At 42.5% G+C, this 25440-nt stretch overlaps 3 protein-coding genes and 1 long non-coding RNA gene across 6 annotated transcripts; 2 read left to right on the top strand and 2 right to left on the bottom strand.

The window, feature by feature from the left end:
• The first annotated feature begins 2517 nt into the window (after positions 1–2517).
• Positions 2518–7027, top strand: LOC147157871 (class I histocompatibility antigen, F10 alpha chain-like). Its single transcript, XM_086062185.1, has 7 exons — positions 2518–2798; positions 4185–4451; positions 4573–4851; positions 5558–5857; positions 5930–6049; positions 6200–6418; positions 6511–7027. The coding sequence occupies exons 1-7, from the start codon at positions 2735–2737 to the stop codon at positions 6663–6665; spliced, it is 1404 nt and encodes a 467-aa protein (XP_085918311.1). The 5' UTR covers positions 2518–2734; the 3' UTR covers positions 6666–7027.
• Positions 7028–13718: 6691 nt separating this feature from the next.
• Positions 13719–14942, bottom strand: LOC147157872 (uncharacterized). The gene is made up of 2 exons (XM_086063468.1): positions 14131–14942; positions 13719–13982 (listed from the first exon to the last, which is right to left on the bottom strand). Exons 1-2 carry the CDS (start codon positions 14629–14631, stop codon positions 13950–13952), a joined length of 534 nt encoding a protein of 177 aa, XP_085919594.1. The 5' UTR covers positions 14632–14942; the 3' UTR covers positions 13719–13949.
• A 3603-nt stretch (positions 14943–18545) lies between these two features.
• On the bottom strand, positions 18546–19226 carry LOC147157873 (uncharacterized). The gene is made up of 3 exons (XR_015091441.1): positions 19050–19226; positions 18759–18967; positions 18546–18681 (listed from the first exon to the last, which is right to left on the bottom strand). It is a non-coding gene; the product is annotated as an uncharacterized LOC147157873 (long non-coding RNA).
• A 1073-nt stretch (positions 19227–20299) lies between these two features.
• Positions 20300–25416, top strand: LOC147157874 (class I histocompatibility antigen, Non-RT1.A alpha-1 chain-like). Of its 3 annotated transcripts, XM_086063434.1 has the most exons (10): positions 20300–20415; positions 21987–22253; positions 22375–22653; positions 23647–23946; positions 24039–24158; positions 24297–24413; positions 24548–24652; positions 24791–24907; positions 25060–25182; positions 25266–25416. In XM_086063434.1, exons 1-10 carry the CDS (start codon positions 20352–20354, stop codon positions 25274–25276), a joined length of 1503 nt encoding a protein of 500 aa, XP_085919560.1. In that variant the 5' UTR covers positions 20300–20351; the 3' UTR covers positions 25277–25416. The 3 variants fall into 3 exon arrangements, with proteins under 3 accessions (XP_085919560.1, XP_085919561.1, XP_085919562.1); XM_086063435.1 differs by lacking the exons at positions 24548–24652; positions 24791–24907; XM_086063436.1 differs by lacking the exons at positions 24297–24413; positions 24548–24652; positions 24791–24907.
• Positions 25417–25440: the final 24 nt, after the last annotated feature.

Consider the following 25440-nt stretch of genomic DNA (forward strand, 5'->3'; position numbering starts at 1 on the left):
CTGTCCACACACAGTCCAGTGCTTCTTCGTGTGGCTAACTGCCAGTCGGGGTTGAGCGCAGGCGGCTCTGTTTGAGAATGACCTCATGTTGGGATCATCTCAAACACTAAAAAATAAATGTTAAAAAAGCAGCCATCTCCTGTCTGGTAATCACTGCATTTGGACAACATTTTTTTCGTAACTTTTTGAGGGGTATTTCAATGGTAAAAAAAAAAAGTTGCTTTATTTTGTTTTTTTTTACATCCATCCATCCATCCATCCATTTTCTGTACCGCTTGTCCTCACAAGGGTCGCGGGGTTGCTGGAGCCTATCCCAGCTGGCTATTGAACTAATTCCCAAGGTGCATGCTTGATCAAACGCCAATCTGCTTTACAAACTAGCGCCTCCTGGTGGCCTGTCATGACGGCTGGCAGGTCTTACCGTGGAAACTGTTGCTTTTACAGAAACAAAAGGTCTTGAACTGCACTTCTCAAAACTACACACATGGGAAAAAAAAACATTTTCACCGGTCTGCTAATAAAACAAATGATAAAATGAATAATAACTGCAAAATAATGAAAATGTATTTTTTTTTTTGGAGACAAATGATACCATTGTCAATTTCTCGGTTCATTTGTTCACTGTCATTTTTGTGACGTGTTAAGCAGTTATCATGACAGACCATCGGGTGGCGCTATTGCGCAACGTGCCGTTAAACATGCCTTTGGTGGGTACAATAAAAGGTCTGAAAAACAAAATACGTATTTCCATTTTCCCAGCAAACACATAGAGGTCACCACCAAATAAAGCAAAAAAAATGTTTTCTTTTTATTTATTATTCCCCACAGTATACACATTTCAAGCTGCATTGCTTGCTTCCAATATTGTATGTGGATGATCATCTCCATGTCAATATAATCTGCCTCGAGCCTTCAGAATCAGTAACACAAGCCGACGCAATTTTAAATCAGCTATGGGACTCTGACGAATTTGATTTGTAATTATTAGCTGTATCATAATTGAGTGCTGTTTTTTTTGTTTTTTTGTCAAAAGGTAGATGAATCCCCAATGAAGGACCAGGTACCAAACCTTTCACAGTTATGTTGATGGTAATAGTAAGTTTCGAAGTGTGTCCTTCACAATCTTCGCAGTCCGTGTCCAAGTTTCCTCAATTCACGCCTCCCTCTGCGCTTTCCCCACAGGGTCACTGATGACCACCACTCCCCACGCAGCCAAACCTGCCCATTAGAAAAATTATGTCAGTTTTAAACGCGTTTTAATGGCAATCCCATCGCGTCCGACTCACTTGCAGCAAAAGTTAGCTGGACGACCTTCCCCAGTGTGGTCGGTTCGCCGAGACTCATCACTTTTAACAATTAGAAACCAGTAGTTAAATGGATACTTGACTTTATTGAGCCATTTTCATTGTCAGCAATAGTTCAATTGGAAAATGTAGCAAACAGAGTTAATTAATCACCTGACTAGGGGTGGGAACCTTTGGTACTTTGGTACAAGGCTCACATCTTACGATATGACGATACCGCCATTATCGATATATTGGTCAGGTAATAAATCCACGAAACTCTACGATAAAACTACTCAAGACCTAAATTGATGTTTTTTCAATGAGAAAATGGTTTTTTTTGTAACAAGACGACGACGACTGAATGTTTGGATTTTGAAAGCCGAGAAACGCGCCAGCTCCGGTTCAGTTTGTGGGCAATTTCTGTTCTCTGCCTCCTCCTAGTGCTCGAACCCTGAACTGCAGCTACCGCCTCTTTCTGTACGCCTCAGCCATCCGTCATTTCCTATTGCGCTGCCTGCGCACGCACTGAAGTGAGGTGTGCTCCTCCGACGGCCCGAGTACACTTTTGTCGGGACACCGGCTCTTAGGCTGCTCTTCTGCCCTTGACTTTATTGAGTTTGCTTCAAACTCTTTGTTGTTGGGTTATGATTAGTGGATCTTTTATGTATGCGAACAGAAATGTATTCGTCAAAAAAATAAATATATGAAGAGGACGTATTTTGTCCACATTTTAAATAGCATTTTTTGTTTAAAAATACACATCTGGTATATAGGAAGTGCGTGTTTCTAGTGCGTGGCCCCCCCAGTATCACTGATGAAAAATGTGTCCCCGTCTAGCATTTAAGTCGTAACCCCACCCCGATGTGGTTGCTGAAAGTCAGCATTTGCACACCTTGAATGCGAATCCGAGCTGTTGTTCTTGCTGGCGTGAAGTCAAGGAATTTTGCGTCACACGCCAGGAAACTTGAACTTTACCACTTCCGGTTTCAAGCGTTCCGACGCGTCCGATAAACAGTTTATTATTCAAAGCTCAACTTAGAAACGACAAAATGAAACTAGAAAGTCTTCAAATAAACACACTTGTGATTTTTTTAAATTACTTTTGCTTCAACACATCTTGAACGTTTATTCATTTTATTATTCCTGTCCAAAGTGAAATGCTTTTGTACAGTATGTTGTGTGTTTCTTGGCCTGACGTCACCCGGTCTGTGGTCACGTGACTACCCCAAAATAAGCACTTCCTTGTCTTACCGGTTCCCGAGCAGCAGGAAGGAGAGCGTCGCTGTTTCAGCCCAAAACTTCCAAAAACACTTGTGCTGCTTTTCATCTCTTCTTACGCACACTCGACTTGATTTGAGGAGCAAAAGGACGCCACGCTTTCAAGTGACGTCATCGGTTTGAGCGGCGTCCTCTGGTTTGCTTCGACGCGGGACCGAAAGGAGCAAAATATGTGGACGATGAAGTTGTTGGGATTGTTTGTGGTGGTTGTGCAAATCCACAGCGTGACGCCTGGTAAGTGCACAAGTTGAGTCTCCCAATTGTTCACGTCTTACTGAGAAAAACAAGACAACAAAAATATTGTAATTTGTTACAGCAAAATCTTAATATTCATGATTTGGACTTGAACTGTGAGGTGGATGTGCTTAGCAGTGTGCCACAAAGCCTGCTAAGCACATCCACATCCTAATTGAAATAAAACAAAATCATATTTGTAGTCAAATAACAAACTGCCATTAACAGAAAACTGTCCCTATAAAACGTTTTATTTTTATTTTTTTTAAGTTAAAAATGTCAAATTTTACTCACAAAGGGGAGCTAAAAAAAAACTTTTATTTGCAAAATGTGTTGTATGTGCCCCTACTAGTTAGACAAAAAAATAACATTAAAATCTATAAAAACAAGTATTGTAAGTTAAGTCTCATGACTTTAATTCGTTTATTCCAAAATAAAAATGTACTTGGATGTAACTTTTTTATTTGGTTTGGGAAAAATTGATATATTTGATGTACATTAAATTGAAAATAATGCCTTCAACCAAATCATGAATACAATAAGACAAAAAAAATAGCTGTAATAAATTACCGGTACAGTTTTTTTGTTTTTTTGGTTTCGTCCAATGAATCCCTTTTTTCAGCGCAACACTTGGAAATACGCCAACATGACAATTAACAGAGATGGAATAGTTCAATTGGAAAATGTAGCAAACCGAGTTAATCACCTGACATATGCAAAATATGTGATGAAGGATACTGTAAAGTAAAGCAAACACGTTCGACAAGCGTATTAAAATTGTAACATGCCGATTGTCAAACAGAAGTTGTAAAAAAGAACTAATAATGAACTTGAATAGACATTCAACGAATGTAAGTGAACCGTGAGCACACAAAAAACAAAATGTTTGCTGTTTTAAATAAGGGTTTCCTAGAAGAAGAGTTTTTTGTTGAAATTTGAAAAGACAATCATTTCAAAATTGGATAGTCCAAGATTTGTGGACATCAAACCAACAAAATGTTTTTGTTTTCGCTTTCACCGATTCTCTCACTGAAGAATTTCTTGACTGCGTCTGCTCAAATTCCTTCAGAACTTGTAATGGTTGTGTTGGAATGTTTAATCAAGGGAATTAATCTCCAGAAATCAATTTAAATATGCAATATAGCAAAAGTCTGTGTAATAAAGGATTAATAAGCAAACGTATTAAGGAAGTGTTTGTGTGTAAGAATGAGCTGAAATCAATTATTTAAATGAACGCAAAAGACAAATCTATGTTTTAATAACAATCAAAACAATTGTTTCCTCAAAAAGCTGTCATAGTTGTTTCAGTTTTAGACAGAATCATTTCAAATAGGATAAGATTGTTGGATGTAAAACAAACAGAAATGTTTTTGTTTTCTCTTTCAGTGCTTCACTCGCTCAAATATTTCCACACTGCGTCCTCTCACATTCCAAACTTGCCATCGTTCTTGAGTGTTGGTTATGTTGACGGCGTTCAGATTGTTCATTATGACAGCAAGAGCAGGAAAGCAAAAGCCAAACAGGACTGGATGAACAAAATCACCGACGACGATCCGCACTATTGGGAGAGACAGACACAGATCAATATTAGTCATGAGCAGGTCACCAAAATCAACGTTGAAATTGCTAAAGCGCGCTTCAACCAAACTGGAGGTTTGTTTACATTCAACTTTCTAACAACAAAAACATTTCATGTGTGAATACTTTTTGCTTTAACTATTCACACACACGTACTCGAGTCGGATGTTGCTTTGTGTGTTTGTGTGCGTGTCAGGTGTTCACCTGGTCCAGGTGATGTATGGCTGCGAATGGGACGACGAGACTGACGAGGTTAACGGTTGGGAACACCACAGTTACGACGGCGAAGACTTCATCTCGTTTGAGTTGTCGACACTGAGATGGATCGCAGTTAAGCCGCAAGCTTTTGTCACCAAACACAAGTGGGACCAAGACGACGTCATGAGTCAAGTCAAGAAGTATTACTTGACTAAGATTTGTCCTTCTGACTTGAAGAAGTATGTGAGCTATGGGAGGGACTTCCTGATGAGAACAGGTACCAGCACGCCCCCTGGAGGAGCATGGCTGACATGGCAACATGCACTCTCGCATTGCCCCTCTCAGTCGTTCTCCATTTTCCTCACCTCGCATGTTCTGTTTTTCCTCTTTCTAATTTCATCATCTTGCACTCCAACTTTCCTCATTTCCACACATTCTCTCCATCTTTGGTTTTTCTCATATTCAACCCTCTTCTGGCCATTGTTTTGCTCTCACACATTCTATCCATCTGTCTCTCACACATGCTCGCCATCTTTGGTCTTCACTCATGTTCTCTTCATTCATTATCCTCTCACTTTCTCTCCACTTTGTTCTCTTCTCACACGTGCTTTCCTTTTTTGGTCCTCTCACATTACTCTTCAAGTTTGTCCTCTCTCAGTCTCTCTGTCATTCTCCCACTTTCTCTCTTCTGTTCTTTTCTCTTCATCTTTTGTTCTTTCTTTCTTTGGTCCTCTCATACATTCACTTTACCTGTCATCCTCTCACGCTTGTTTTTCCGTCTTTGGTCCTCACACTCGTCCTCTATATCTTTCTCCTCTCACACCTTCTCTCTGTCTGTCATTCTCCCACACATTTTCTCCATCTGTTATTCTTATACATCTTTTCTCCTCTCACACATCCACTCCATCTGCCACTTTTTCCCCACCTTTCATTATTTCCTTATTTGCTCCTCTCACACATTTTCTCCATCCCTTGCCCGGCAGAGCTGCCGGTGGTGTCGCTGCTGCAGAAGACGCCTTCGTCGCCGATCACGTGCCACGCCAGCGGTTTCTACCCGGCGGTGTCCGCCCTGTTTTGGAGGAAGGACGGCGAGGAGCTCCACGAGGACGTGGAGATGGGAGAGCTCCTCCCCAACCCCGACGGAACCTTCCAGACGACGGCCCACCTGAAAGCGGAGCTGCCGGCCGACGCGGAGTGCCGCTACGAATGCGTCTTCCAGCTGGCCGGCGTCGAGGACGACATGGTCACCAAGCTGGACAGAAGAAGCATCCTGAGCAACCAAGGTGACGCACGCACGCACGCACATGCGATCCTTGCGTGTCATTCACACGGCTTCCTTCTCACGTCTGGTCAAGAGGAAGACGCCACTAAGGGGACGCTGGCCGTTGTTGTCTCCTTGGTGCTCGTCGCTCTGCTGACGCCGCCGCTGATGCTCCTGCTCGTGTTCCTCGTCAAGCGTCACAAAAGCCCACAAGGTGAGGGACGCAAATGTTGGCCTGCCTGCCAGCAACATTCGGGATCACAAGTCGCAACTTTCTTCCTCTTTTCTTCTCTTTTCACGCACGCACGCACGCACGCACGCGCACGTGATCCTTGCGTGTCATTCACACGGCTTCCTTCTCAAGCCTGGTCAAGAGTAGACTTCACTACGGTGAGGCCGGCCGTTGTTGTCCCCTCGGCGCTCCTCGCTCTGCTGGCGCTCTTTGTTCTGCTGCCGCTGCTGCTCCTGCTCCTGCTCCTCGTCAGGCGCTACAAAAGCCCACCAGGTGAGGGACGCAAATGTTGGCCTGCCTGCCGGCAACATTCGGGATCACAAGTCGCAACTTCCTACGACGCTCCAGCTTGTAAGTCAAACGTCTTCGCAAACCTGTCCAGGTCCGATGTCCACCTTTGCGAAAAAACGCTCCACATCTCTCGCTATCTTTGCGTCCCGCAGCTGCTGACGTTTCCGAGCGCTGTTCCGAGATTACCTCAGTGTCCGTTTCCGATTCTGATGACAAACCTGCTTCTAAGTCGGTTTCTGAGCCCCATTCCGGTGATTCAGGTGTCGGGACACGACAGAGACGTCTCCATCCAAGTGCTTGGATTTGAAAACAGAGATAATTTTTCAATTCTTATGTTTCTGTTAAGACACTCAACGTTTTTTACATGGTTTGGTGTATTAGAGGAGATTTGTTTGTGTTCATTAGGTTGCTTCCTTCTTTCTGTCTACAACTTTTTGTCCGTTTGAGGTGTATCAAATAATCAGTCACATGGTGAAAAGGATTTCTTCTTTCTTGGTATCAAGCAGTCGAGTAAAAAATATTCATTAAAAGCAATTGCACATAAACTCATCCTCAGACTGTATGCATAGCAACACGTTTCCTTGTAGTATGTTTATTTCATGTTTTCAATATTATTTGTATTTCCTGTTAATGAAAGAAAAATACATAATAAAAAACTAAATAACTTTGGTTCATGACTGACTTTGACTTTTGCCGTTCTGATGACAGACCAGAAGGTGGCGCTTGTTTGCAACAAGTGGAAGAATTTGATTGGGAGAGTGACGTCAGGCTTGCAGTTTATAACGCGACAAGTGTGGGTGTAAACTACGGCTTAGACGCACTTCTTTTTCAGTTACTTTTGCGTCTACCCACTTCTGAATCCTCCTGGATGTGCAATTTTTGCGCACCATTCAGCCATGACCCACCCGAAAAGAAAAAGAGCTGACGGGATGAAGCCGAAGCTTATTAACCCCGTCCCCAGAATACATTTAAGATGCATAATTATCAAGATGTTGATTCATACATTGTAATAAAATACAGTACACGGCGGCACATTGTCGTTTATTCACAATAAAACGTGTGCGTTGGCACACGTTTCCATCAGTTCATCTTCCCCTGTCCAGTAGTGTTAATCGAAAGTTGATTTGTCCATTATTATTATCATTATTATTATTATTATTTTAGCTAGTTAGCTCTGGACTCAGCTGCTACCCGGAAGTTAAACAACGACCGGAAAAGGAAATGAGAAATTGTTTGGCTTGGCGTTTTTTGTTTTGTTTTGAGTACATGGTCGCCTTCAAGTTACGTTAATAGATCATTTTGGCGTCCACACTAAAGGAATGTTATCTCTACGTCGGCTGCTGCCCGTCTACCTGTAGGTCAGCTGAAGAAAAGTGGCGACGTGTTGTGAAAAAGTAACTCGTGCTCAACTTTCCACGTTTTTACTGCATGGTCCTTGTTAGAGTAGACAATATTTGTATTCTACTCTTTGCGTGTTCAATTAACTGAATGGTGAGATTCTGGTGAAGAACTCCCTTTGCAAAGGTATCATTATCAGAAGCTTCTGATCACACAAATGAAGTCACCCAAGCAGTGTTCTGTTCAAAAGTGTGTCTCCTCCTCCAGCACACAGTACATTTATTGAAAATCAGTGAATACAAGAAAATCCCTCTCTCCTCCCATCAGCAAGTTTCCATAGGTATAAATCAGATTAGAAATAAACAATAATGCATCAGCCTGTCCTTGGACTCTCTTCGACCGACTGAGACCGGTACTAGGCTATACTCCCTTCTAGATAATATAAAAAAGAAACTTGTTGTCCTTCTCTTCTCAGGCGAGAGAGACAGATAAGAATACAATAGACAATACTATTCATTGAGCTATACTGAGTTAACATAATTATACCTACATCTACACAGTTATAACTAAATTCAAAATGGTTAAAATATAAAGTAAAACAGTAAAAATGTTAACAATGTCAACATTCCTTCAATTGGGCTCTAAAAAGAGCCCAAAACAAACATTTTTACAAAAAGATGCCAGCAGGATCCTCGTCCCTCTCATTGGATGCGATAGAAGACACGTATGGTTTAGCAGAAGCCACCATCATATGAGAGGACTTATTTTGTACATCATGTTTTTCAATAGCAGTGATAATAAGTCTTTGGCAAAGAGAACGAATACATGGTATTAAACAACATCCACAAATCGTTAATAACGCAGTGAAAACAGCCACAGATATCAAAATTGAGGAAATCAAAGCTTTATAGCGGCCAAACACATTCATCCAATTATCCCATACAGAAGTATCTACACCGGATTGCTCTTTCATTTTCTTATTGAGTGTTCGCAGCCCTTCAATTGCAATTGTCAGACTTCCATCTGGAGCAGTATTGTTAGGAATAAAAGTGCAACACTGATCTCCAAACATTGAGCAAACTCCGCCCTTTTCTGCCAGTAACATATCTAGTGCAATTCGATTTTGGAATGTCATCAAAGATGTAGCAGCTAACTGGCCGCGTACAGCCTCAAAGCCAGACTGAGTCCAATTTCCTAGCCTTTGTACATTATAATGTATATAATTAATTCTATCTACGTTTTTGTTTATGGTGCACCACCAGCAAATTATAGATTTGAATCCTGAGAGTACTTGATCAGTTAATTTGTATTCATCTGGCACACCTCTTGGTACTCCAATTGCATCAATGTAGGTGGGAACATTCTGCTCTTGCCAAGAATGTCGTTTGGTCCTCTGAAAAGAAGGAAGTTTTGGTTCCCAATTATCAATCATTTGTAACAGGTTATCAATAGAGATGGGGTAGATTTGTACTGGCATGAGAAGGGTTATGAGGGCACAATATCCTTTTGTATTTAAAGGCAACTTATCAAATATTCTGTTATCACCGCACCACCAGTATATGTCCGCCCTGGATCGTGGTTGGAACTTCTGTCCCACATCTACTATTGACACGCACTGAGTGATGTAATTTAGTTCCCCCAACTGTTCTCCAATACCTGTCATTTTAATACATGAAAAATTTCCATTTGCAACTGTGTTTGAAAATACTGGTTTAGTTTTCTGCCAATCGACGAGGGGATACACCTTATCCCATTGCGAGCATTTGACATTGGGGACAGTCTTATTCATTAGTTCCATTACACAGTGATCATCTATTTTAGCCGGAATGATTCTCAATAAAGGACGCGGACCTACACATACCACACAGTTATTTTTATCAGAGGCACGAGCCGCTTCGTTCGCCAATAATAGCCAATTGTTACTGCCCCCGGAAAATCCTGTTGTAACACGGAACCTCTCAACTATTCCATCAGTCGGTACGCTGAACGCCTCCACTCCGCTCTCCATTGTGTAGTTAGTCATTTTTGGCTGTTCTAATTTACTCATTGTTTTATTTACGCATACTAAAATGGGGAAATATGGGTCATGTCCGGAGAACCAGGCCCACAACAGAAATCCAAAACAGGAGGCGTTATCAATTGTTGTGTTAGGCGACCGTAAATTTCCTTCTGGAAAAGTAAAGGTCATATAGAGTCGACCCCCCATTTTACGCAATGTTATTCTTTTGCTAAAGAAGATTGCCTCCTCACTAGTTCCCGGACGCCAGTATCGTCCATCCTGTGTTGTTATTAGAGCATTCCAATCTCGTTGTACATGTCCTGTCAAATACCACCAGTAATTTATCCAATCCCCCCCCTTAGTCTGTCTCCCCCTACCAAATCCCTTTAAGGATCTAATAGGAATTTTAACAGAAGTGTTTGTATTTGGAGCAACTGTCACAGCAATTGATTTATCATAAATCCAGAATATGACCCAGGGATTATATGGAGAATTAATACTTCGCTTAATACGATACGTTGTAATTGCGTTCAAAGTTGTGTCAAAAGGCTGACAAAAATACCAAGTCAATATGAGAAGAAATGTCGCGATGCAGCAGACGGATATATGTTTCTGCTTTGAAGCCATCTCGTGATGAAGTTCTTTGTTGAATGAAAAAAGTGTCGCAATAGTTCGTCTCTTCTTTTAAGGTCTCGGGTAGACTGCCGAGACCTTCGATATGTCACCGGGATTTTTCTGCCCGAAAATGTGACTCTTCGTAAAATGATTGCCCAGAAAAAGGCACTTGATTTGATCTTAGTTGACTGATGTCCTCAAACGGCTGATGTCCTCAAACGGCAGCTGTCCTCAAACGGCAGCTCCGGAACCGGGCACGGATTCAGCTGACGTGGCTCCCAGGTCGGGACATCCGGTGATCGCAGGTCGGATTGCTGAGCCAGCAGGTGTCCCGGCCGGCCTGGTAGATGACAGGTGGTACCAGGTGTCCCCCTTCTTATGCAAGCGCACTGCACAAGACGTTCTTTCAGTTACCCGGTGAGGGCCCGTCCATCTGGGGAAGAACCATTTTCTCTTAGTCACCTTTAACCACACATATTCACAATCATTTATTTCTAAAGGAGCAACTGGCCACTTTTTTGTTAGCTTAGAAAATGTATATACTAATTGTTTTAGTACTGGAGGTCCTTCAATGTGTGACTCTTCCAGCGGCGTATTTGAAGCCGGAAATGGTCTGTTTTTGTGACCTTCAAATGGAGTCCAGCCTTTAGCTGAGTTTAATGACATTCGCACATTCATTAGTGCAATAGGAAGGGCTTGTAGCCAATTCAAATTTGACGAGGCCAGTGCTTTAGCTAATTTTTCTTTAATATTTCTATTCATTCGCTCAACCTGTCCTTGAGATTGAGGATGATAAACTGATCCAAAAGTGTGTCTTAGCCCCAATGCTTGTTCTACTTCCTGTAGATGTTTATTTTTGAAATGAGTCCCATTGTCTGATCTAAATTTCCTGGGAAACCCATGTGATGGTATATAATGATTAATCAAATGTTTTACCACAACCTCTGCTGTTTCAGATTTACATTGATATGCCTCCGGCCATCCGGAAAAGGAATCCACAATTACCAACAAATATCGGTATCCTTCCACTGGTTTAATCATATCTGTAAAATCCATTGAGATTACTTGTCCTGGAGCAGTCACTTCTGGATCATGAGTGCCAGGAGGAGGTTTGGATGTTATTTTACTGTTAAATTTGTTACAAACACTGCAGTCCTGCAGTTCATTTTTAACAATTTGTCTCATGTAAGGATGCCACCAGTTACATAATCGTCTCATTATTACCTCTGTGCCAACATGGCACAGTCCATGGGCTTCAGAAATGAGATTTTTTAGTTGTTTCTGCGATGGGATATATTTACCTTCTTTCCGCCATATACCTGTTTCATCCTTTTGTCCGCCTTTTGCCAGCCACACACTCTGTTCTTCCGGACTGACCTTCTCCTGCCACAGCTTAATTGTTTCTATGGTTAGTTCTTGTCCTAATTCATCTTTGCTCACCATCAATTGAAGTGTTGGGCTGTAGCCCGCTGCTTGTTTTGACGCCTTGTCTGCTGAATCATTTCCTTCTGACACAAAATCATTCTTTTTTGAATGTCCCCTACATTTAATCACAGCTACCGCTCTAGGCAATAGCAAGGCGTCCTTCAAATCAAAAATATCTTGATGGTGTTTGATCGGTGACCCTGAAGCAGTCATGAAGTCATTTCTTTGCCATTCTTTTATGGCTGTGTGTATCACTATATGTGCATACGCCGAGTCAGTGTAAATGTTTACAGTTTTATCTTTTGCTATCTTTAGTGCAGCTGTCACTGCCACTATTTCTGCTCTTTGAGCTGACTGTGGCCCTGTGAGTCTATCTGCCACTATCAAGTCAAAAGTTGTTCCAATCATCTGTGTTACTGCAAAACCTGACTGGAGTCCATCATTACCCTTAAAACAACATCCATCAGTAAATAACGTCATTTCTGCGTCGTCTATTGGGATGTCGTAAAGGTCATTTCTCAGTGAGTTTTCTTCCAAAACATGCTGAGTGCAGCAGTGGGATTGTCCCTCCAACATGCCTTCTGCCATGTTAATTCCCTCATGTACAAACAAAATGTGAGGTTGTGTCAGGACTGATTCAATCTTTCTCTGTTGTCCCCCCGTCATAGTAACTACTTGGCTGGTTACGTACTGCACTGTACTATGTGATGTACGTACTGTAAGCGGGTGATGTAGCACAATATGAGATGTTTTCTGAATCAAGCGAGCTAGTGCTAGTGCTGTTCATATTTCTCAAGAGGTGTTGATGCATAAAGACAAACATGTCTATTACCATCTTCCCCCTTCTGAAAAAGAACAGCCGACACACTGCTGGATTTTTCAGAAACATCAAGGAAAAACATGTTTTTGTAATCAGGGACGACAAGAGCCGCTGCTGATGACAAAAACTGTTTCAGCAGAACAAAAGAGTTCTCAGCAGCTTGTGTCCAATTTAGAACATGCGACAGGTTCCTCATTCCTTTTTCATTCACTAATTGTCTGAGAGAGTGAGTCAGTTCCGCAAAATCCGGAACATGATGTCTGGAGTAGTTACACAGACCCAGAAAAGCCAACATTTGTTTCACATTTGTCGGTTTGGGATGATGCAAGATGTCATCTTTGTGTGACGGAGAGATACCTGTTCCACGCTTTGATATAAGTCGACCCAAGAAGGAAACCTGAGGTCGGGCAATTTGGAGTTTGTCTTTGGAGCACTTCAAACCCACCGAAGCCAGGTGGCTCAAAAGGAGCTGTGTAGCTTGTAGGCAGGACTCCTCAGATGGTGCAGCTAGGAGTAGATCATCTACATATTGCACCAAAAGAACATCAGTAGGAAGTTGGAGAGTTGACAGCAGCTGTCGAAGGGAAGCATTGAAAACTCCAGGAGACAAAACAAAACCCTGTGGTAGCCGGGTATAGGAGTAACACTCATCATTCCACATAAATGCAAAATACTTCTGCATAGACTGGTGAAGAGGGATACAAAAAAATGCATTTGCAAGATCAATGCAGGTGAAATGTGTATGCAATGGAGTAATTTGTGACAGCGCAGAATGCGGATTTGGCACCGGGAGTGCAGGTGTCAAAACTTTAGCATTAATAGCTCGGAGATCATGCACCATTCGAAATTTACCAGTATTTTTCTTTTCCACTGGGAGAATAGGAGTATTATAGGTAGACTTATCAATTTTACAAAGGACCCCCGCTTTCAGCAAACCCTTAATTGTTACTGAGATGCCAAGTCGCCCTTCATTTTTCATTTTATATTGTTGCACCCAAACGGGGTCATGTTTTAATTCAAAAGTTACTGGAGCAACATTACATCAGTCGGGTCAATAGACCACAGTGCAGTAGGCAAGGTTCTCAACATGTCACCAGCAAACTCGCTGTCAGATGTCTCCCTTCCATGATGCCGATCCAAAAGTTGATGTTCTAAAACAGACATGGAGGCAAACAAGTCAGATTTAATCCAATAGGCATCAAGAGATTTGGAATACAATAAATCTGTGTGTATAGAGTGTTGCCAATCAGTTGCTCTTGTGCAGGCCAGGACAAATGGACCCAAATCTTTTGCCGTATGCCGGGATGACACCATCAGTGAAATATGAGGATGACATGCCAGCATAGATTCATCAGGTGGCTCCGCCATCTTGTACCATCGAGATTGTTCTTCAGTCAGATTAACAGAAAATGCCACACCGGGTTTTCCTGCAAACAAATCACCGACACGCAACTCCCAGGCATTGTCAACAACTGTACTAAAAGCTTCACTGTATATCTCATCACTTCTCCTGTCATAGAATAATGTGCAATGCATACAGTCAGAAACCATCTCATATGATCTTAGATTTCTCACCCAAGAAGACCATAGCTTCCAAAAGTTCTCAGCGTCCCTCCAGCCGGAAGAATCAGTGTCAATCTTTGCCCAGTAGATGTCAGCAGGGGTGCATGTCATGGCGTTTTGAGGCATCACTGCAAACTGGGTGGAGACGTTGGATGAAGATTCACCATTACAGTGATGAGTGTGTCCGTCTGGGAACTGAAGTGTAATTCCGTCCGGCCCACACTGGATCAATGGAGCAGTTTTTATGAGAAGATCCCTTCCCAAAAGATTCACAGGACAATTCGGAGCATAGACAAATTCGTGCAAAAAAGTCTGTGAGAAGCACTGTGTGTGAATCGGCGATGTCATATGCAAAACAGTCTGTTCTCCCTTAAATCCAACGAGCGAAATACCATCCGTGGTGAGCGTACTGTCAGGTGGCAACTTCATAATGGTAGAATGTCGAGCTCCAGTATCTACCATAAATGAAAAAACAGTTCCGCCTACCGTCATGTCAATCATTGGCTCCTGCATGCCATGACATGTGAATCCAGGATCCAGTCATTGCGGAAACTGTCCACCAGGTGGCGGCAGGAGCTGTTGATAAGGCACAGGAGGGTATTGTTGTTGTTGTGATGCAGTCGGGCGTGTGGAAGGGCCCCATGAGCCACGTCCCCTTTGCCGGTAGGAGCCTCGTCCTCTCTGTTGACGCCTCCCCCTTCCTCGCACACGTGGGAACTGCCGGCAGGCATTTGCCCAGTGCCCAGAACGGCCACAACTGAAACACTGGTCTTGGTAAGGAAAAGGCTCTGACTGATACAAAACACACTCTCCCATGACATTATCAGATGATGACATTCCAGTAGAAGCCGGAGGAACAAAATCCTCCTGTTTTTTTAAAGTCTGCAATTGTAAAATCGCCAATTGTTTTTCAGTACTTAAATGTTTTTCAGTTTTTGATTCGACATCTTTTGCATACCTTCTCAAATGCTGTTTCAGATGAGATAACCACCTGTCATGGTCGGTTCCAGGCAAATCCGGATTCGCGTCCATAGCCTGCACAACAGACTTAGGCACACCCTTTAACACTGCAGCTCGAAATATTTGTGAATACAGTGCAGAATCACTTGGCAAATGGCCAGTCTTTAAAGAAAAGTCCACAAGAGCACGGTCAATAAACGCCGCGGCCCAATAAAAGCACCCGCTTGGTTCAATTTTTCTTGCGGATCATTCTTCATCATCAATATTTCGTTTAATTTACTCTCCAATTGTTTCACAGAAGCGCTTACGCCAGCTGCTAAGCCGTCTGCCGCGGCCTGCAAATTAGATCGAATTGGCCGAGAATTTATATCACATTTTCCACCATTCCAATCCACATCGAGATTACCACCTTTAAAATCGGCGCTTGCAAATTCTGTGGCATTTGAACCGCAGTTTTGTACGGTAATTTAGTAAACGGGTTAATAGCTTCGAACAAATCACCCGTGAACTGCTCCACAAACGCTGGAGTCATTTTAGCATCAAATTCAGCCACTACATCATTACCAGCATTTGCTAAAGCCCCCCGAGCGTTTTTTACGGAACTGCCCAAAGCCAACAGTCTAGCATTACTCATCATTTTATCCACTTTTTTCCGATTTTGTCTAACTCTCCTTCCATTCAAAGAAAATACAAAAGTCTGACGTACCATTTTGTCCAGCGAAAGCCGTTTTTTTACGCATGCAAATTCCACTGCTTTCATCAAAGCTACCAAACAAACAGTGGATGTCAAAGGTGGAAGCCACCCTTTATCACAGCCCGCCGTTATCCAATCCATTATTAGCTTTTTCATTTTTTGTCGATGTTTTTCGGGCATTGCTTCGACTGCAACCTCAAACGCAGTCTTAACTTGTACATCCAAACACAAATTCCGGCTATGAACCGCAAGCGCATTCAGGTCAAACCATTCTGTATCCCGGTCGAAATCGCCCTCCATTTTTGTAGTTTTTTACTTTTCACTTTCGGTTTATATTCTACGCAAGTAGTATTAATATTTATCAATACAGTGACGTCTCACTTTTAGTATAATAGTTCAATAGGTTAACACAGATGGCCACACAACAGACACACATAAGAATCACGTGACCTCTCGTTTATACACAGCGGTTATCCAATCCCGCTGAGCTAAACTGTCCTCAATATATTGCAAAATTTTTGCAAGGCGCTTATTTTCAAAATAACTTGTCACGCGCTATCGAATTAAACCGTAGAACAAAAGTAATCCATACGGTAATCCTGACCTCAAAACTATAAAAATAGAAGCGCCATAATTTAAAAATAAATCACGTAATCTCTCGATTGCAAATACAGCGACACAAAATCCAATTATCGCTGTAATCAACTTGGACCCCTCAATACTGTTCAATTTCAAACAGGCGCTTTTTCAAAAATATTATTACGTGTAAATGGACGTTCTCAATAAGAGTCATGAGCAAATATCGATTAGTCCCCAATCGGCCAAACTGCTAAAAAAGCAGAGCGCTACCATAATCTTCGCGATCCTTAGTGGAAGAAAGACTTCTCACGTCATCCGGCAACCCTTTTATTCAATATATATTATGGTCTAAGGATTCTTCGTAGCGAGACGAAAACAAAACAAAACAACAACAAAAATCAATTCACTACTTCATCCTGCATCAAAAAAGCGCTATCTCTAGGTGTGCACTTACGTCACTTTTAAATGCACCACCTCACGACGTGTCCAGTTCAATGTCGTAGGATTAAATCCCAACTCTCAATAGAACGACATCAAACTACAACTTGTTCACACAGATCTCATTTAAAATTTTAGACAATTTAGAAGACGAAAAACCGGCTATAGCGCCTCCAAACAGATAGAATTTCTCTACGTGGAGAAAAATCTCCACTTACCGGAATTAATATGGCGCCAGAAATTCCGCCCGTCCGGGAACGCCGCAGCTTGTAAATCGTCAAAATACCACCATCCGTTAGAATTCAGCGTCGGAGGTCACCATTTGTTAGAGTGGACAATATTTGTATTCTACTCTTTGCGTGTTCAATTAACTGAATGGTGAGATTCTGGTGAAGAAGTCCCTTTGCAAAGGTATCATTATCAGAAGCTTCTGATCACACAAATGAAGTCACCCAAGCAGTGTTCTGTTCAAAAGTGTGTCTCCTCCTCCAGCACACAGTACATTTATTGAAAATCAGTGAATACAAGAAAATCCCTCTCTCCTCCCATCAGCAAGTTCCCATAGGTATAAATCAGATTAGAAATAAACAATAATACATCAGCCTGTCCTTGGACTCTCTTCGACCGACTGAGACCGGTACTAGGCTATACTCCCTTCTAGATAATATAAAAAAGAAACTTGTTGCCCTTCTCTTCTCAGGCGAGAGAGACAGATAAGAATACAATAGACAATACTATTCATTGAGCTATACTGAGTTAACATAATTATACCTACATCTACACAGTTATAAATAAATTCAAAATGGTTAAAATATAAAGTAAAACAGTAAAAATGTTAACAATGTCAACATCCTCTAAAAGTATATTTTTGTTTAAAAAGAACCCTCGTCTCTTATTTAGCGTGTCCTCGGCTGACTGTATTAGATCAACTAACGAGACACGATACTATTGTCCAATGTAAAATGTGTTTATTAGTCTACTTGTCAAAAACGAGAAAGTGAGATAAAAACAATAATAAGTACAAAAAAATAACAGCAGGATTCAAGAAAATCCTGTTTGAGCATATGAAAATGTTCTAATGAGTCAGTATTCCTGATGCCTTGTGGGATGAGTTAATGCTGTTGTATTCGAGGGTGGTCCAAATTTATCCGAGTTGCTTTTTCAGTTCCGACCTGAAAGTGTTCGAGGCGAAAGTAAACAACCAAAATGGTGGATAGTGATAAATTTGTCTTTTTATTTTGGTCCTCAAAACTCATTCTGACTTCCAGCAAATTTATTGTTTTTATCTTATATCATAAGCATTTCATACAGTTCAGTAGTTCAACATATAGTTTCACGAAGGGAGACGTTGTTTTACGTGGAGTTATGTCGTATATTTATGAATGAAGAAAGCTATCTAGTTTTAACCTCGAGTAAATTGTGTTTTCCAAAAGGGGTCGCCATTGTAGTGACGTCACATTGTAGTCCGTCGGTGCGTTCCTCGAATGCAGCATCAATTCCAGAGGGCGGGGCAGCAGCGATTGGCGAAGGCGCGGTCTTGTGCGGGTGATGGGTGGAGTCAGCAGAGCGGAGTGAGCGGGTGGGGGGAGCTGGCCCACCATGCAGTTGGGCCACACCCTTTCATTTAGCAAGAATTTTTTTATAACACTTTTCAAGACAAGTTTTTTAATGTTACAAGAAGAGTTCAGAAAAGTTGAAATTGTTAAATTTTTAGTTTTTTTGCAGAGAACAACATGTTGAAATGACAAAATGAAAAAAAAACAGAATGTTTTTTATTTTTTAACAACACAAACTTAAAACAACAACAACAACTTGAAGTTGTATGATTTGATTGCTGTCTCCTTGTTGTCACCAGGTGAAGTTGCGAGCCAGCGGGAGCAGATCGTGCGGCCCTAACGACAAAAACGACATCAGTGAGTCACGTCAACTTGTTGTACAGCAAACGTTTTTGAAATATGATGAATGCCACCTGCACAGAAGAGGATCCGACGACTCTTGTGGGATTTGGGCCAATCGCTCACACGGCCGCAACGCCAGGAAGCCCGCCATGTTCCTCGGCGCCTGCGGCAGAACATTGGAAGACATCGAGGAAAAGCTCGCCGAGTCGACAACATTCAAAGTTTACCGTCAACTTCAAGCTGATGGCATCAATGCAGCAACAAGAACACAAGTCACTGCCTGGTCGAGGGGACAACAAAAAGGAAGTTATGAGTTTATTATTTTTTTTAAGGCAGCAAATTTGACAGAAGATGAAGCCCACCAGTGCAGAAGAGGACCTGCGACTCAATTCTGGGACTGTCAGTGATGACGCAGTTGCATTCACAGGAAGATGACCTTGAAGTGACCTTCCATTTCGGCATCGGACGAACTGACACACAAACAGGAGATGAGCAATGAACCAGTCCAGCTACTTCAGTTTATTAACATGTGTCAACAAAAAAAACAAAAAAAAGTGATCCAGAGAGCGCCAGCGACAAGCTTTTAAATCAGCGCCGGTGTAAGGAGGAGATACTGCATTGACTACATCATGTAGGTCGTGCGCTGTGAATTCCGGCAAAGTCGGCGATTTGATGAACTTGGTAAAAACAGCAGGCGACAAAGGGTAATGGGCTGTTTTCAAACTAGCGATCTCCAAATTAAGTAAATATCGCGATTTATAAGTCCCGACTAAATGTGCCACTTCGACTGACAGGCAAACTTCGGTTGAAGTAATAACAACTTTTAGTTAGTAAAATAACAGCCGCTAAAATACAAAGTCGTTCCGGGTCACGTCCATTTAACAGTCATTTCCTTCCGTCCGTCCTTCATAGGGCAGTCACGTGATCACGTGACGTCGGTGCAAAAGGTCATATATTGTTAAATTAATGACCATGTTTTTTTTCTTTTGCTTTCTTTATTAATTCACACTTCAACATCCATTTCAAACTGAACACATAAACGGTGCTGTCAAACAAGACACAATAAAAAGAAAACACTCAAAACAAAAACAAAAAACCCAAAAGGTCTAATCGGACAGTAAACTTTTGAAGTTATTAAATACACAAGGCTTGCTTCGTCTTCGCCCTCCTCAAAGTCCTTCCAAACCCTTCAATTTCCTTACAATAAATCAAAAACAAAGGTCGACATTTAATAAATCGACATTTGTGAATAAATTGCAGCTACCGCCATTTAAGTTGTAACCCCACCCCGATTGCTGAAAGTCAACATTTGCACATCTTGAATTTTTATCGCTTTCGCTTCAACACAGCGATAACGTTTATTGTATGATTCCTGTTCAAAGTGCAAAGCGCTTGTATGTTGTTGGCCTGAGGTCACCCGGTCTGTGGTCACGTGATTTCCCCGAAAGGAGCACTTCCTTGTCTTCCCGGCTCCCGAGCAGCAGGAAGGAGAGCGTCGCTGTTTCAGCCCAAAACTTCCAAAAACACTTGTGCTGCTTTTCATCTCTTCTTACGCACACTCGACTTGATTTGAGGAGCAAAAGGACGCCACGCTTTCAAGTGACGTCATCGGTTTGAGCGGCGTCCTCTGGTTTGCTTTGACGCGGGACCGAAAGGAGCAAAAGATGTGGAAGATGAACTTGTTGGGATTGTTTGTGGTGGTTGTGCAAATCCACAGCGTGACGCCTGGTAAGTGCACAAGTTGACTCTCCCAATTTTTCCACATCTTACTGAGAGAAAAAAAAAGCTGTAATTTGTTACGGCTAAAAAATATATATTTTTTTTCTCTTTATATTCATGATTTGGTTGAAACTGAAAACATATTTTTTCAATTTAATAGAAATCAAATGCATGTATTTTTTCCTAAGCCAAATTAAAAATAAGTTGTATCCAAGTAACTTTTTTCATTGTAATAAACTAACAACTACATCAAGGGACAATTTAGTGTTCAATTAACGTATGTACGTATGTAAGTTCCTGCTGGAGGCTGTATTTGAACCTTGGACTGTTAAAGTTGAGGTGTGCCACAAAGCCTACTAAGCTAATTGAAATTAAAAAAAAAACATATTTGTAGTCAAATAACAAACTGCCATTAACAGAAAACTGTCCCTATAAAACGTTTTAATTTTATTTTTTTTAAGTTAAAAATGTCAAATTTTACTCACAAAGGGGAGCTTTAAAAAAAAACTTTTATTTGCAAAATGTGTTGTATGTGCCCCTACTAGTTAGACAAAAAAATAACATTAAAATCTATAAAAACAAGTATTGTAAGTTAAGTCTCATGACTTTAATTCGTTTATTCCAAAATAAAAATGTACTTGGATGCAACTTTTTTATTTGGTTTGGGAAAAATAGATATATTTGATGTACATTAAATTGAAAATAATGCCTTCAACCAAATCATGAATACAATAAGACAAAAAAAATAGCTGTAATAAATTACCGGTACAGTTTTTTTGTTTTTTTGGTTTAGTCCAATGAATCCCTTTTTTCAGCGCAACACTTGGAAATACGCCAACATGACCATTAACAGAGATGGAATAGTTCAATTGGAAAATGTAGCAAACCGAGTTAATCACCTGACATATGCAAAATATGTGATGAAGGATACTGTAAAGTAAAGCAAACACGTTCGACAAGCGTATTAAAATTGTAACATGCCGATTGTCAAACAGAAGTTGTAAAAAAGAACTAATAATGAACTTTAATAGACATTCAACGAATGTAAGTGAACCGTGAGCACACAAAAAACAAAATGTTTACTGTTTTAAATAAGGGTTTCCTAGAAGAAGAAAAGTTTTTTGTTGAAATTTGAAAAGACAATCATTTCAAAATTGGATAGTCCAAGATTTGTGGACATCAAACCAACAAAATGTTTTTGTTTTCGCTTTCACCGATTCTCTCACTGAAGAATTTCTTGACTGCGTCTGCTCAAATTCCTTCAGAACTTGTAATGGTTGTGTTGGAATGTTTAATCAAGTGAATTAATCTCCAGAAATCTATTTAAATATGCAATATAGCAAAAGTCTGTGTAATAAAGGATTAATAAGCAAACGTATTAAGGAAGTGTTTGTGTAAGAATGAGCTGAAATCAATTATTTAAATGAACGCAAAAGACAAAGCTATGTTTTAATAACAATCAAAACAATTGTTTCCTCAAAAAGCTGTCATAGTTGTTTCAGTTTTAGACAGAATCATTTCAAGTAGGATAAGATTTTTGGATGTAAAACAAACAGAAATGTTTTTGTTTTCTCTTTCAGTGCTTCACTCGCTCAAATATTTCCACACTGCGTCCTCTCACATTCCAAACTTGCCATCGTTCTTGAGTGTTGGTTATGTTGACGGCGTTCAGATTGTTCGTTACGACAGCAAGAGCAGGAAAGCAAAAGCCAAACAGGACTGGATGAACAAAATCACCGACGACGATCCGCACTACTGGGAGACACAGACATACATCAATATTGGTAATGAGCAGGTCTACAAAGTCAACATTGAAATTGCTAAAGCGCGCTTCAACCAAACTGGAGGTTTGTTTACATTCTACTTTCTAAAAACAAAAACATTTCATGTGTGAATACTTTTTGCTTTAACTATTCACACACACGTACTCAAGTCGGATGTTGCTTTGTGTGTTTGTGTGCGTGTCAGGTGTTCACATGATCCAGAGGATGTATGGCTGCGAATGGGACGACGAGACTGACGAGGTTGACGGTTGGGAACACCACAGTTACGACGGCGAAGACTTCATCTCGTTTGAGTTGTCGACACTGAGATGGATCGCATTTAAGCCGCAAGCTGTCGTCACCAAACACAAGTGGGACCAAGACGACGTCATGAGTCAAGTCAAGAAGTATTACTTGACTAAGATTTGTCCTTCTTACTTGAAGAAGTATGTGAGCTATGGGAGGGACTTCCTGATGAGAACAGGTACCAGCACGCCCCCTGGAGGAGCATGGCTGACATGGCAACATGCACTCTCGCCTTGCCCCTCTCAGACGTTCTCCATTTTCCTCACCTCGCATGTTCTGTTTTTCCTCTTTCTAATTTCATCATCTTGCACTCCAACTTTCCTCATTTCCACACATTCTCTCCATCTTTCCATCACACGTTTTTTTCTCATATTCAATCCTCTTCTGGCCATTGTTCTGCTCTCACACATTCTATCCATCTGTCTCTCACACATGCTCTCCATCTTTGGTCTTCACTCATGTTCTCTTCATTCATTATCCTCTCACTTTCTCTCCACTTTGTTCTCTTCCGTCTTTTGTCATCTCTCCATCTTTCTGCACCTCACATCTCTACATTTTTCCTTGTTACACATCATATCTTCATTCCCCTCACACACATCTCTATACACTTGATTTCCCCTCTCATACATTGTCTCTATCTTTTGTCCTCTCACACATAATGGCTATATTTCTTCCTTTCACATATTCTCTGTTCTCTTTCTGAGTTGACTTGCTCTCCATGGTTTCTCCTCTTAAACTTGTTCTCCATCTGTCATCCACTCACTTTCTCTCCATCTTTTCTCTTCTCACACATGCTTTCCTTTTTTGGTCCTCTCACATTACTCTTCAAGTTTGTCCTCTCTCAGCCTCTCTGTCATTCTCCCACTTTCTCTCTTCTTTTCTGTTCTCTTCATCTTTTGTTTTCTTTCTTTCTTTGGTCCTCTCATACATTCACTTTACCTGTCATCCTCTCACGCTTGTTTTCCGTCTTTGGTCCTCACACACGTCCTCTATATCTTTCTTCTCTCACACCTTCTCTCTGTCTGTCATTCTCCCACACATTTTCTCCATCTATTATTCTTATGCATCTTTTCTCCTCTCACACATCCACTCCATCTGCCACTTTCTCCCCACCTTTCATTCTTTCCTTATTTGCTCCTCTCACACATTTTCTCCATCCCTTGCCCGGCAGAGCTGCCGGTGGTGTCGCTGCTGCAGAAGACGCCTTCGTCGCCGATCACGTGCCATGCCAGCGGTTTCTACCCGGCGGTGTCCGCCCTGTTTTGGAGGAAGGACGGCGAGGAGCTCCACGAGGACGTGGAGATGGGAGAGCTCCTCCCCAACCCCGACGGAACCTTCCAGACGACGGCCCACCTGAAAGCGGAGCTGCCGGCCGACGCGGAGGGCCGCTACGAATGCGTCTTCCAGCTGGCCGGCGTCGAGGACGACATGGTCACCAAGCTGGACAGAAGAAGCATCCTGAGTAACCACGGTGACGCACGCACGCACGCACGCACGCACACACGCACGCGCACGTGATCCTTGCGTGTCATTCACACGGCTTCCTTCTCACGTCTGGTCAAGAGGAAGACGCCACTAAGGGGACGCTGGCCGTTGTTGTCTCCTTGGTGCTCGTCGCTCTGCTGACGCCGCCGCTGATGCTACTGCTCGTGCTCCTCATCAAGCGTCACAAAAGCCCACCAGGTGAGTGACGCAAATGTTGGCCTGCCTGCCGGCAACATTCGGGATCACAAGTCGCAACTTTCTTCCTCTTTTCTTCTCTTTTCACGCACGCACGCGCACGTGATCCTTGCGTGTCATTCACACGGCTTCCTTGTCAAGCCTGGTCAAGAGTAGACGCCACTAAGGAGACGCTGGCCGTTGTTGTCCCCTTGGCGCTCCTCGCTCTGCTGGCGCCGCTGCTCGTGCGCCTCGTCAGGCGCTACAAAAGCCCACCAGGTGAGGGACGCAAATGTTGGCCTGCCTGCCGGCAACATTCGGGATCACAAGTCGCAACTTTCTTCCTCTTTTCACGCACGCGCACGTGATCCTTGCGTGTCATTCACACGGCTTCCTTCTCACGTCTGGTCAAGAGGAAGACGCCAATAATATGATGCTGTCCGTTGTTGTCCTCTTGGGGCTCCTCGCTCTGGCGCCGCTGCTCCTGCTCCTCGTCAGGCGCTACAAAACCCCACTAGGTGACTGACGCAAATGTTGGCCTGTCTGCCGGCAACATTCGGGATCACAAGTCGCAACTTTCTTCCTCTTTTCTTCTCTTTTCACGCACGCACGCGCACGTGATCCTTGCGTGTCATTCACACGGCTTCCTTGTCAAGCCTGCTCAAGTGTAGACGCCACTAAGGAGACGCTGGCCTTTGTTGTCCCCTTGGCGCTCCTCGCTCTGCTGCCGCCGCTGCTCGTGCTCCTCATCAGGCGCTACAAAAGCCCACCAGGTGAGGGACGCAAATGTTGGCCTGCCTGCCGGCAACATTCGGGATCACAAGTCGCAACTTTCTTCCTCTTTTCTTCTCTTTTCACGCACGCACGCACGCGCACGTGATCCTTGCGTGTCATTCACACGGCTTCCTTCTCACGTCTGGTCAAGAGGAAGACGGCAATAAGATGATGCTGGCCGTTGTTGTCCTCTTGGGGCTCCTCGCTCTGCTGGCGCTCTTCGCTCTGGCGCTGCTGCTCGTGCTCCTCGTCAGGCGCTACAAAAGCCCACCAGGTGAGGGACGCAAATGTTGGCCTGCCTGCCGGCAACATTCGGGATCACAAGTCGCAACTTTCTTCCTCTTTTCTTCCTTGCAGCCAGCTTGTAAGTCAAACGTCTTCGCAGTCCTGTCCAGGTCCGATGTCCACCTTTGCGAAAAAGCGCTCCACATCTCTCGCTGACGTTTCCGAGCGCTGTTCCGAGATTACCTCAGTGTCCGTTTCCGATTCTGATGACGAACCTGCTTCTGAGTCGGTTTCTGAGGCCCATTCC

The sequence above is a fragment of the Leptonotus elevatus genome, chromosome 19 (assembly GCF_054856555.1).
Source record: "Leptonotus elevatus isolate MCC_2025b chromosome 19, RoL_Lele_1.0, whole genome shotgun sequence".
Classification (NCBI taxonomy): Eukaryota; Metazoa; Chordata; class Actinopteri; order Syngnathiformes; family Syngnathidae; genus Leptonotus; species Leptonotus elevatus.

Coding starts and splice junctions, on each gene's coding strand:
- LOC147157871 (XM_086062185.1), top strand. CDS start 2,735: ATGTGGACGATGAAGTTGTTGGGATTGTTTGTGGTGGTTGTGCAAATC. Junction 5,858..5,929: donor AAGCATCCTGAGCAACCAAG/GTGACGCACGCA, acceptor CGTCTGGTCAAG/AGGAAGACGCCACTAAGGGG. Junction 6,050..6,199: donor GCGTCACAAAAGCCCACAAG/GTGAGGGACGCA, acceptor TTCCTTCTCAAG/CCTGGTCAAGAGTAGACTTC.
- LOC147157874 (XM_086063434.1), top strand. CDS start 20,352: ATGTGGAAGATGAACTTGTTGGGATTGTTTGTGGTGGTTGTGCAAATC. Junction 24,159..24,296: donor GCGTCACAAAAGCCCACCAG/GTGAGTGACGCA, acceptor TTCCTTGTCAAG/CCTGGTCAAGAGTAGACGCC. Junction 24,653..24,790: donor GCGCTACAAAACCCCACTAG/GTGACTGACGCA, acceptor TTCCTTGTCAAG/CCTGCTCAAGTGTAGACGCC.
- LOC147157872 (XM_086063468.1), bottom strand. CDS start 14,631: ATGCAGGAGCCAATGATTGACATGACGGTAGGCGGAACTGTTTTTTCA. Junction 13,983..14,130: donor GGAAGCTATGGTCTTCTTGG/GTGAGAAATCTA, acceptor ATTTGTTTGCAG/GAAAACCCGGTGTGGCATTT.